At 38.6% G+C, this 12,587-nt stretch overlaps 2 protein-coding genes across 3 annotated transcripts; one reads left to right on the top strand and one right to left on the bottom strand.

Annotated features, from left to right (window-relative positions):
* Positions 1–267: 267 nt before the first annotated feature.
* Positions 268–2,388, top strand: LOC107550891 (HRAS-like suppressor 3). Of its 2 annotated transcripts, none has more exons than XM_016232330.1 (5): positions 268–378; positions 699–754; positions 1,085–1,190; positions 1,324–1,592; positions 1,791–2,388. In XM_016232330.1, exons 2-5 carry the CDS (start codon positions 740–742, stop codon positions 1,908–1,910), a joined length of 510 nt encoding a protein of 169 aa, XP_016087816.1. In that variant the 5' UTR covers positions 268–378; positions 699–739; the 3' UTR covers positions 1,911–2,388. The 2 variants fall into 2 exon arrangements, with proteins under 2 accessions (XP_016087816.1, XP_016087817.1); XM_016232331.1 differs by having other exon boundaries at positions 687–754.
* A 2,337-nt stretch (positions 2,389–4,725) lies between these two features.
* Positions 4,726–11,797, bottom strand: LOC107550853 (N-terminal kinase-like protein). Its single transcript, XM_016232255.1, has 17 exons — positions 11,607–11,797; positions 10,674–10,814; positions 10,274–10,396; positions 9,966–10,186; positions 9,718–9,808; positions 9,437–9,592; positions 8,736–8,894; positions 8,514–8,621; positions 8,273–8,386; positions 7,976–8,131; positions 7,707–7,895; positions 7,502–7,577; positions 7,004–7,104; positions 6,789–6,869; positions 6,092–6,433; positions 5,914–5,992; positions 4,726–5,787 (listed from the first exon to the last, which is right to left on the bottom strand). The coding sequence occupies exons 1-17, from the start codon at positions 11,712–11,714 to the stop codon at positions 5,663–5,665; spliced, it is 2,370 nt and encodes a 789-aa protein (XP_016087741.1). The 5' UTR covers positions 11,715–11,797; the 3' UTR covers positions 4,726–5,662.
* Positions 11,798–12,587: the final 790 nt, after the last annotated feature.

Here is a 12,587-nt window from a genome sequence, read left to right as displayed (position 1 = left end):
TTTGTGGTGGCGTTCAACTCGTAAATACGATCTATCCGACATGACTTGAACGCACCATAACTCTTTGTCCAACAATGGAAAAGTGGCCACCGCCACCTAAATGTAATCCGGCTCTTATAAGTCTCCTGAAACGTACAAAGGATTTAGTCCTGATGGCACTGATAAAAACATAAGTAAAATTGTTTATGTTATGAATTAGAACAGCAATATCACTTTTAAGGACGTCCACCAATGATCTCTATCAGCGCCGAAGGACCCTGCAGCTGATTGGTCGACATCAACAGTCACATCAGCTGGTTTGGTCTAGGATGCTATTTTTGCTTCAGACGCGAATAACGTTACACGGATTGTAGCTCACCGAGACAAACATCGTTATCTGTAAGTATGATTCCTTCGTTATACCACAGGGTTACTTGCTTATCTCGATTACGGAATGAAGACCGCAGAAGACCGGATAGTTTGTTTATTTTGCATGACGTCTGCTTGTCGACTCTGCTTCTATAACCTGATTTTTTTCCCGATGCGTCAACCTATTATATTCACTTATATAGAAATGAGATTAATGTAATTTTCAAGAATATGCCGCATATTTGTTGCCATCTAAAAGTCATAAAGTCGTAAATAAACGACATGCATAATGTAACGGTAAAGATTAACTTGTGTCCGGATCACAAATGTCGTTTAAGTGTCTCTCCTAGGATAAGAGTAAAAACAAGAAGAGCAGTGTTTCGAGGTTGCCATGGCACCGACAAAGGTAAATGCATTTTAATAATCTGAAACGAACTGAAATGTAACAGTAAATGGCGAATAGATCATTTTAGTGCTGTTGTTATTGAAGAAATCGTAGTGTTTGGTACTGTTGCACAGTTAGGTAATTATGTATGCTTATTGCTCAAGGTCTGTTATGGAGGAACTGTATTATTATCAGCTACAGAACCTCTAGCAAGCACACTTTTGCTTTATTTTTCTTTTCTATTCACAAGTGCAATAGTATCTGTTATTTGAGTCAAACAGTATGATATATTATTGTCGATCTAAATGACTCTTTAACAAAATATGACATCTGATATTGTGTTCCTTTGAGGATCAAAAGCCAGAGCCCGGAGACCTTATTGAAATCTTCCGAGGCTCATATCAGCACTGGGCTATTTATGTTGGAGAAGGTTATGTGATTCACCTGGCACCTCCCTGTGAGTATTTTACATGCCTCAAATTATTGAGCTTAACTTGCATTCAGTCGGAAACATTCCATTTAAGTCTCATGAATGACATGTAAAGGTCAAGCGCTTTACAGACTTTGTTTTTGCATTTCTTTCTCTTCAGCTGAACATGCTCAAGCTGGAGCCTACAGTATGATGTCGGTGTTATGTGATAAAGCCACAGTGAAGAAAGAAGAACTTTATGAAGTAGCTGGCAATGATGAATACTGTATCAACAACCTTCTAGATGAGAAATATGAGACACGTCCTGTTCGCGAGATTCTACGGGATGCACATAGATTTTTGGGACAAGAACTTTCATATTGTGTCTTTAGAGGGAACTGTGAGCACTTTGTTACAGAGCTGAGATACGGAAAACCACAGTCCCGACAGGTACAGTTTGAACATCACAGAAGTAATAGTGTGAAGTAGTGAATAGTGCTTTCAGTAATTTCTCAAAAAAAAAATTCAAATCACAGTATTGCAGCACTGTTTTATGGTAAACTATTTAATATTGATTTAGGCAACAGTGATGGGAGCTTTTCTTATCATACAGTGAATTAATATAATACTTTCTGTCCATTGTCATAGGTGCGGAAAGCGGTGGAGACTGGTGTTGGAGTTAGTCTTGCTGCAGCAGCTATCTTTGCAGTTCTTGCTGCTGCTGCAGCCATATTTGGCTCAAAAGACAAACAGAAACGGAACCAGTAAAGACTGGGGAATGAAGAAGTGAAAGCACAGCTGTGGAGACCTTTGATATTTAAAGTCTGTAAAATGTTTATTGCATTTAATGGAGATAATTAAAACATTTAATGTATTGATTAGGCAGGCTTAGTTTTAGGAGCACAAATGGAAATATTCCTAAACAGAACAAGAGATTGTCAGCAACCAAACAAAACCCCATCTGTTCTGTTGTTTGCTAACAGTGGTGCATTTCGCTACTGACAAATCTCTGCATCTCATTTTATTTAAATAATTTTGATATCACACACACACATTTCTCTTTCTACTGGTTTCCTATTAACACTTCAAGCACTTTAATACTATATAATCAAAAATAGCAAGCTAAATATTTGACCAAATAAATCCTAACATAAACTGCCATGTTGCTATTTTTGTGCCATTAAATATTTGACATCATATACTAGGTGTTTGTGTATTTCTTAATGTGATTATACTATACCAGCATATCGTAGATCAGGGATCCTCAAATCTGGCCCACGAGATCCTGCAGAGTTTAGCTCTAACCCTAATCAAACACACCTGAGCATGCTAATCAATGTCTTCAGGATCATTAGAAAATCACAGGTAGGTGAGTTTGATCAGGGTTGGAGCTAAACTCTGCAGCGCATTGGCCCTCCAGGGCAAGATTTGAGGAACCCTGTCGTAGATGTTACTTGTTAAATTAATTTTCTTGTTCCATGGTGCAAGATTATAATTTACACAAGAAAATCGGAAGGTTTCTGCAAAACTGGCCTGCCTTACATCAGCTCAATGGGACCTTTGTTACCATTTGCTGGACTAAATTCTTCTGACAGCAAAGCAGTGGGAAGCATAGCAATAGGACAACAACATCAGAGACATTGTGTTAAATACCTCTAATGGATCAAATAAATTTCTCATTAAAAGGGTCACATGATGTGATTTCAATTTTTCCTTTCTCTTTGGAGTGTTACAAGCTCTTGGTGCATAAAGAAGATCTGTAAAATTGCAAAGACTAGAGTCTCAAATCCAAAGAGATATTCTTTATAAAAGTTAAGATTCAACCACGCCTACCTAAAACGGCTCGTTCTAACACGCCCCCACATGTCTACGTTACAGTGTGGGAAGATTTGCATAACACCACCCAAATGTTTACACAAAGAAAGAAGGCGTAACTTTTATTCTCGCTGTAGTATTGTTGCCACCACCATGTCGTGAAGGCGCTGTGTTTCGTTGTGAAAGCGAAACTACTTTGGTTGGCCTTCCAAAAGAGGACAATATCCGCTTCGTCATGCCTGGAGCTGATCCGTGCTGGTCACTGAGGAAATACATCAACTTTGCGCTGTGGATCGCCGGATCGGCTTTCACCGTGGACGAAGTGGAGTCCAGCCCAGGGTCGTCACATGTGGTTGCCGCAAACCCGCCAGACGCTCCTTCGTCGAATCCGCCGGCCGCGGCTCACACTAGGCCGTCGGCCTGAAAGCGAAACTACTTTGTTTGGCCTTCCAAAAGAGGACATGACTAGAAATCAGTGGTTAAGATGTATTTACAACACTGTTCCAGAACAGTTCAACCCAAATATTCAGATGTGTGCAGCACATTTTATGGAGGACTGTTTCCTGATCCTGGGAGAGTAGACTACAATGCCGGCTGTTCTGACTCACAGATTATAAGTACGTTTTTTATATTAAAGAATTTGCAACTGATGATTCAAATTCGAGTTTTGAGCAGTGTAGAGCAGCGCTTGTTGTTTGTCTTTTCTCCGATCATAAATTCAGACATGGTTTTATGTTTACGCGGCGCGATGCAACGTGTAAAGAGACAGTACATGTCATAATCCATCCCCACTGGATGCAACAAATGCCTCGTTTATAATGGGTTTTATTGTTTTTGTCTTGTCACTCCGGCCTGACGGCATCATCACAATGTGGTAAGGGGCGTAACATTTCCGTCACACGCTTGAGGTATTCGGCCAATCACAACGCACTGGATAGCTGGCCAATCAGAGCACACCTCGCTTTTCAGAACGATGAGCTTTGTAAAAATCGACGCATTTCAGAAGGCGGGGCATAGAGGAGAAACAAGAATGTACAGTATGTGGAAAATAATGTGTTTTTTGAACCTTAAACCGCATAAACATTTCATTACACCAAATAATGTTCTTTTTAGCAGCATCATATGACCCCTTTAATGGTTAAGGTTAAGCTCATTTTGTGGCATGTTGATTACCACAAAATGTCATTTTGATTATTCTCTTTAGGAAAAAAAGTAATCATCACGGTAATGGTGAGGCACTTGAATGTGAATGGGATCAAACTAAATTGACACCGCACTCATATCCATTAAGACAAGGGTGAACTACATAATGAAAGTAAACAACATTAATGAAAGATAACAATTACCATACTGTGCAATTATATTCTGTGACATCATCTATGGCTGTTGGATTTGCCACCACTCCTTAAATAAACATTTACAAATATAGCGCTGGCCAAAGATAAGGAAATGAGATTGAAATAAATACATTAGTCTTACTGTCCAGTACTTAGAATTTAAGAAACCTTTCTTCCTGAGTTATGTTCATAAGCCAGTAATGCATTTCAACCCTAAATTTTCAATTTTCAAATTTTAATCACAGGGTTATACTAAACCTTTTGACCAATAACTTTCCATGACTTTGCCCAACCCTTGTCATTCCCACATAAGGATTTTTAGAATTTTTCTTTAGATTTTATATAGAAAATATTGTAGACAATTCAGCTAATTAAATATTTTAGAGTTGAATACTACCAGTGTTTTTTAGGCCTATAAAATTATAATATTAAATTCCTTGATATTTCTAGATTTTTGATGACTGTAGAAAATAAATCTCACCACTTCTTCTGTTATATATTTTTAGAAGGCAACACTGTGTTTCTGACAGTTCAATGAGACCTTTGTTACCATTTGCTGGACTAAGTTCTGTGAAACATAGCAATTGAGCAACATGATTCTGTATAGCACATTTCCAAAGACAGACTGCTCCTCTTTATTATAATACATATGAAGTTGGATTTTACATCTGTGTGTACAGTACATTAATTACCCCTTCTGAAAATATTGCACCAGATTTCACAGACTGTCTCATTAACTAAAATCATCTGTTGATTAGTTTATTTTACAACATAAGCAGTACCGCTTACTTGGAACGCAGAAGAAGGCACAAACCAACAAGCACATCCACCCTCACCCCGTCATATGTCAAACAAAGAAAGAACAAAACGCCTTTCATGAGTTACAATGTTTTTTGGTCAAGTGAATCCTTTGTTTTGAAAATATTCATCTGTGTTTATACATGCACTAGTAATGGCATTGTTCCATCTAGGATCATGATTAAGTAACAGCTAACATGTTTGATTTTCTCTGCATCATCCATTTTCATGTCCTCAAAGATCGCATTCAGGGCAAAGCGGTCCTTAGTTAATGTATAATCAGTGTACATCCATACACAGATATATAGGATTATATTATTCTCCTAATAATCAAACCAGTGAGTTCATGCACACTCAGTAAACTATGATATTGTGTATTATAAAAATCATGGTACTGTGGGGAGAGTAAAGGAACATCATAGTTTAAGGTGTGTTAGCTGTTCCTCAGTCAGCAGACACGGCTGAATTTTAGTTCTTTCAAGTTGCCCAGCGTACATCACAGAATGTTTCTTTAAAATCTCGCAGTCCCTTCATCTTCAAAGTGTCAATGATCTGTTGTACCTCAAGTGCTCAGTCCAGTTTGCGTGCGCCCAGTTTGAGAGGACCCTTTGCCGCCTTGCGCTCTGCCCGTTTGGCCTCCAGCTCTTTCCGCCGCTCTTCTCGTTTCTTCTTTACTAATTCTGCTTTACTTAAACCTGAGGGAGTGAAAGCATGGTTATTTGAGATGCACTTTCTATATTTTCTAACTGAAAACACAAGAATGAATCTGCATTTTAATACTCTGGTTTAAGTGCATAAACTGGAAAACAAATGTCTCTGACCCTGATCTCCATCCAGTGACTCCCAGTTTTCTTCTGTTCCCCAGTCTCCAGCACAGTCTGCATCCCAGCCATCAGACTTCTGTGGACAAAAAAAAAACACATAAACATTATACACCGGGAGGGAACTATAACATTTAGCAATTTACAATGAAAGGAAATACCTCCACCAGAGACTTACCGTAGTACTTCGTTGTGACACAATGGACAACAGATCGGATGTTGTTGATTTTCCTTCCGCTCCATCCCATTTATAATCGCTGGCCAATCGTACCCCTTCCTGCGCAGAGCTTAATCTGCCACTCTTTGGAGCTTCGGTTGAGGCTATACTTCGAGGTGTTGGGGTGAAACTCTCAGCCAGACTTCCATCCTCATCCCAGTCATTACCCCAGCCCTCATCAGCAGGTGAACTTTGACCCTGACCATCTGCGTCTTTCTCATTAGACCAGCTGTCATCGGCATCCCAGCCAGAGCTCCAATCAGAACTCTGCTTCTTGACTGCCTCAGAGGACTTCCGGCCCACCTATGGAAACATGACAAGCTTAGTTTAGCCTTGTTAAAGGATAATACATCATTTATTTGTGAAGTAACATTTGAATGAATAGAATTGTCTCATTTGATCAATATATTTCAATGCACGTACAATATTCTCTATATATTTTGAAATATTTTTATAAAATATATTGAAAATCCCATCTCAGTCAACCACTGTAGAACGAATATGGTTAAAAAAACCTGTCAAGTTTTTCCATTTAGTAATTTTAAGAAAGGATATTGTAAATACGTCCTCAACATTTGCACAAAGCTAACACTGAACAAATCAAGAAGGATAATAGTGATCTTTTATCCGATAAGCTACACTAATGCAAATCACTTACACTGCTTTTCTTCTGTGTTGATGACATTGCTGACCAATCAGAATGCCAATCGTCTGGATCTGTTTGGACCTTTTCAGGGTCCTGTGGGTGCACAGAGATAAGGAATTATTCAAATTTCTTCAGTATTCATGTGTAAGAGAACTTTTAACACTATAAAATGTCAAGCACTGAAAAAACAACAGCGACTTTACATAATTTGAATAACCAGCATTCACCTCAATGCTTCCCCAGTCTTCATCGTCCCACCGATCCCCATCTGGCTCCACTGTCTCCTCATTTGAGGTCTCTGATTGGACGCTACGTGCAAGGGTCAATTTTTTTTAAATAAAGCGGAATAAATAAGCTTTCCATTGATGTATGGTTTGTTAGTATAGGACAATATTTGGCCGAGATAAAACTATTTGAAAATCTGAGGCTGCAAAAAAAAATCTAAATATTGAGAAAATCGTCTTTAAAGTTGTCCAAATGAAGTCCTTAGCAATGCATATTACTAACCAAAAATTTAGTTTTTGTATATTTATGGTAGGACATTTACAACATATCTTCATGGAACATGATCTTTACTTAATATCCTAATGATTTTTGGCATAAAAGAAAAATTGATCATTTTGACCCATACAATGTATTGTTGGCTATTGCTACAAATATACCTGCGCTACTTATGATTGGTTTTGTGGTCCAGGGTAACAAATATGCTTTTAAAAACATTATACCTATTTCAGCTAGTTTAGAGGGGTCTTCAGAAACTGTCTCCAGCTTACTGAGGAAACTTTTTATGGCTTTGAACGCCTACAGGAACAGAAATACTTAAGTTAAATTGTCCGTTTTAAAAATGATGGATTACACACCCAAACCACAGAACATAAAAATAGATACTGTATCAGTGTGCACATCAGTTCTGCTGTACATTTTCTTTACCTGATCTCTGACGTTTTTGTCTGGGTCCACAGTCAGTGTGCACAGTGTGGGCAGAATACGATTGGCGCTTTCTGCCACACTATAGTACTGATGGGTGGCAGCAAACCCCAGGACGCCTGCTGCACGTGAGGCAGGAAACAGGTCTTTAGCTGCCCGTGAGAATGCAGAGATTAATACACGCTGGCGCATCTGAGAAAAAAGCATCGGGAAAAAGATGGTCATTGAGAGAAAACAATACGTGAAGGATTATGGGTTTTAGATGCAGTTACCCCAGCATTGAGGTAGGGGGCGATTTTGCCCAGGCAAACAGTGGTGTTGCAGCGGATGGGGCCCTGATCGTCCCGGGCCTGGAGTCGTGCAAAGTGACGCATCAACTCTTGATTTAAATTGGTTTCATTTAATTTAGGGGCCAACAGTAGCATGGACTACAGGAGAAAAATAAATTAAAAGAAACATTATTTAAAAGTGTTTGCTAAATGCATAAATGTAAATGTATAAATATGCCAACATCAGTTACACTGAGGTTCAAAACACTGGAAAGGAGAGAAGATGGAGCATACAGATACCTTTACAGTCTGCTCTCGGATGGCAGGGTTTGTGTCTGTGAAGCCATGAACCACGTGTGGAAAAATCTGTGAGTTAACTGCTGCTTCATTCAAATACTGAATAAACTGCTCCATCTGGAAAAAAGATAGACAAATAGAAAAAAGAATACATTTAGAACTGAGACAATGTGTTTGATAGAGTCAGAAAGTTTGGGTGAGACTTTGGTATGACGAAACTCTAATGTAGAAAACTCTAATGTACCTGCTGTAGCAGTCGTATCCTCATGGCACGGTCGGTAGAGGAGAACATCTTCACTATGACTGGGATGATTTTCTGCTGGTACTCCTCAGCTGACAAATACTTCCCTACCTAACACAAACAATATATATTTATTAAAGAAACTTCAAACCTTTTGGATAAGATGCTCTGAAGATAATGTACAACATGGTTAAGCGTTAATGCAATACCAAAAATGTCTATCACCTTAAATAATGGTGTGAGGACGACAGCGCCAGCATTGCCGAACTCGAAGGCTGTAAGGAGCTGAGGCAGCACTTTATGTTTACAGAAATCTTCAGGAAAAGAGTCGAGATTCTCACTTAGGTCCTGGAAAAACTGCTGCTTCTCTGCAGGTTCTTTAATCTACATGAACACACAAACAAACAAGCTTTTATGTGACTTATCTAACCTAAATCTATGGTAATCATGTTACAGTATTAATAAAAACACGTAAAAACAACACAAACCTATACACACAAAAACACAACCCACACAAATAGCCTGATCATCCTACACACGGTTTTATAATTTTACATAAAATATTTATAACATCTGAATTATTCATTTATCAAAGCATATTCATCAATATAAATTTCTGTTTAAATATTTGAGGGTGATTCATCAAGGAATGGATGCATTAAATCAATGAAAGATGACAAAGATGTTTACATCAAGATTTCCATTCATTAAATGCTGTTCTTTCGAACTTCCTATTCATCAAAGAATCCTGAAGAGTTTCAAAAAAATACTATGCAGCACAGTTGTACCAGCAATACTGGTAATAAGAAATGCCTCAAGCCCCAAATCTGCATATTAGAATTACCAACACCAAACTTTTGAATGCTAGTGTAATACAACACAATACAGGCTCACAGAAAAAGACAAACACACAATTGTTTAAATACCTGTATCTCTTCCAGAAACAGACAGCTCTCCACAAAGCTGTTGTTCATAAAGCCTCCAGGAGATCTGCAGTTCAGTAAGAAACGTGCAGGGTTGGGACGAATCTTTGGGTTTGCTCCAACTAACTCACAGTAATGCGGCACTAACTGCTTTGGAATCTGTAAGAAGTAAAGAAAGTGATTTGAAAGACTGAGTATAAACAGCTTTTATTCTGTATGTAATAATCAAAACTACTGAAGAAAGTTATTATTGCACAACTAGTTAAGAAAAAATGCCCTAGTACCTTGCCGAGAGATCGTAATGAGGAGGCACGTGGTAAACTTCCATTAAATACTTCCCAAATGAGACAACCGAGACGCCACACGTCCCCTGTCCTGAGATGGTACAGACACAACAATAAGCTATAGTTTATTAAATATGCATTTTACTAAACATTTTAAGTCTTGATCGAAAGTCAAGTCAATTTAAAATTTTCATAACCTATAGGAAATGTATGGGCTGAACTAGAGAATAGGAGATTTCTGCCTGTACCATTTATCTCCACCATTGCCAGGGCTCTCTGGAGGGTCATATCTCTCTAAGTCGGGGCTGATCACTTTAGGTGGCGGTAAGGAAGTGGAGTCTCCCTGGTCTGAGGTCACATGATCCAACCCTCCAAGTTTCCATTCACCAGCACGGTCCACAAAGACAGCCCACATGCCCAAGTTATTATGGTTGAGATGGCAATCGTTCACCAAGAAGCTCAGTGCTTTCTGATGGGAAAGGAGTGACAGCAAACTGAGTAATTTGACTAATGATTGAACAATAATTTAATTTTAGTCCATGCCTTCACAACTTACGACAATCTGATGAAGGCCCCATGACACCTCTAAATCACTCGCACCTCCCTTCTCCGCCTGGAGCTTCAGGTGAGCAGCCAGAGTCGTCACTGGCTCGGTGACGATGTACAAGCTTTTCTCTGTCTGATGCCAAACAGGAAAAGACAGGAGTTTTCATAAAAATGGCTTTTTAACGCAATCGGGATCAATCTTGACCATCAAACCTCAGTTTGTGTAAAATCCCCCACTAACAAAAAGTGACTAAAATATTTATATTCTGGGATTCAAGTATATTTAACTGACAAGGGGTTACACTCACAAAGCTCACCTCAACCTAAATAATCAATATTGCTTCAAGAGAACAACCCCCTTATGGTTCATCACCACATTGATAAACAACATAATTTCATGGGATCCTTACCTCCAACCCATCTACGTAAGACAAGATGTTGGGATGTCTGAGAGTTTTTGTGCGTTTGAAAGCTGCTTTAGCCAGCTGTGTCTGCTCCTCTGTTCCCTGGGAAACCTCATACAGGAAGACTGACACTGGCTCACCAGTTGTCTGGAATAAAGAGGGGGTACTAGTTAACTTAAGTTACAATTCATCTATAGTTGGCCAAGAAGACTAGTGCAATTAGATTGGGAAAACCCAGAATGTCCTGATTATATTGACTAGTCTTCAAATGAACGAAACCACTGATATATATCCTTTAGTCAATAACATTACAGTAAGAACCCTCCCTGATGTTTGAGCTGCCATTATAATGCTGATCAGATAGTTACTGATGCCCGCCAGTAAACTTAGTAAATGACGATCAGATACAATTCTGGTGAATGATCATGTGATACAGTTATTAATATGGCCTGTCAGGACACGTGTACAGTAAATACAAACGCTGCACCTTTCTCAGCAATTTATATAATCATACATAATACAATGAGCGATGACAGTGAAACACTACAAACAAAAAAATAAAAGGAAACACATAAACAAATGAATACTAACAATTGTACTTAGTCATAAGATCATTATTAAGCCGCTAATGTGTCTGCAGTTTTCTGTTGACGTGGCCACAGGAACGATATATACGTTAACGTTACTGTGGTGAAAGCATGACAAAAGAAACCTAGTTTGTGTTATAAGTGGTCCTTATATTGAAACAAATTCGCATCTACAGATATTTAGTACTGCCTATTAAAACATATAATCCTACAAAGAATTTCGGGGTGTTTTGAGCTTTTTATATTTGCTTTACTGCGCAACGCTACGCGGGATGTAGCTAAACTTAAGACCGAGGCTTCAGCGGCCTGCTGCGACACTACATGCTTTATATTACGTGCTAATTCGTTTTACCTTGCGCTTGCCCCGACTAAGGGTCCATATGCCTGACTTTTCTTGGTTTTCGGGTAAAATCTCATAGTTGAAGTCTTTGATAGGATCCCGTGCGAAAAAGGACCACATCCTTCCCCGTCAATCCAGCCTACGATGTTGCTGTAGGACTGACAGCGAACCAACAGAGGGCGCAACTGCTCCGCGACCGAAAAGCCACCGGGCCATGTGACACAATGATCCTGTTTGTGGGTTAGTTTATTCATTGTTCAATTTAAAATGGGGGAAAATCTCATTATGAAATAAATGTTTTTCTCTAATACACATTGGCCACAATTAATGGTAATCTTTTATTCAATACTTTTTGCATCATCCTTTTGCCAAGATACCAGCTCTGAGTCTTCACCTATAATGCTTGATACCTTTGGAGAACACCTGACAAGAGATCAGAGAACATTCCTTCATCTAGAATCTCCCCAGACCCTTTAGATTCCTAGCTCCGTGTTGGTGCTCCTTCTCTTCAGTTTACCACACTCATTTTCTATAGGTTTCAGGTCAGGAGACTGTTATTAATTATTATATTTTATATTATTATATATGATTATTATTATTATTATATATATATATCAAATTATTATTATTTATGTTTGTTTTTGGATCATTGATCCAACCTTGGCCCATTACAAGGTTTCTAGCATTAACAGCCAGTTTTTAATTTATTTTGTCTGTTGGTATTTAATTGAATCCATCCTTGATGCCATGTATATGTCCAGGACCTCTGGCAGAAAAATAGGCCCACAACATTAAAGATACAGAAATATATTTCATTGTACACATGGGTTACTTTTTTTCTCCTGTGTGCACCAAACCCATCTTGAGTGTTTGCTGCTAAAAAGCTCATTTTTTATTTTTATCTGACCATAGAATCCAGTCCTGTTTGAAGTTCCAGTAGTGCTCTCAACCGTTTGTTTTCGGTTGAGAGCATTTTCTGTACCTGATTTTTTT

The sequence above is a fragment of the Sinocyclocheilus grahami genome, unplaced genomic scaffold (genome assembly GCF_001515645.1).
Source record: "Sinocyclocheilus grahami isolate Dianchi unplaced genomic scaffold, SAMN03320097.WGS_v1.1 scaffold409.1, whole genome shotgun sequence".
Lineage (NCBI taxonomy): Eukaryota > Metazoa > Chordata > Actinopteri > Cypriniformes > Cyprinidae > Sinocyclocheilus > Sinocyclocheilus grahami.
Note: the sequence above shows the minus strand (reverse complement) of the source record. Positions and strands in the feature narration are given on the sequence as shown.

Bases quoted from the DNA above. Each gene is read 5' to 3' on its own strand.
- LOC107550891 (XM_016232330.1), top strand. The intron at 1,191-1,323 runs GTGAGTATTTTA...CTTTCTCTTCAG, and splicing joins GATTCACCTGGCACCTCCCT to CTGAACATGCTCAAGCTGGA. The intron at 1,593-1,790 runs GTACAGTTTGAA...CCATTGTCATAG, and splicing joins GAAAACCACAGTCCCGACAG to GTGCGGAAAGCGGTGGAGAC.
- LOC107550853 (XM_016232255.1), bottom strand. From the start codon at position 11,714: ATGTGGTCCTTTTTCGCACGGGATCCTATCAAAGACTTCAACTATGAG. The intron at 8,387-8,513 runs GTACATTAGAGT...TCTTTTTTCCAG, and splicing joins GGATACGACTGCTACAGCAG to ATGGAGCAGTTTATTCAGTA. The intron at 5,993-6,091 runs GTAAGTCTCTGG...TTTTGTCCACAG, and splicing joins TGTCACAACGAAGTACTACG to AAGTCTGATGGCTGGGATGC.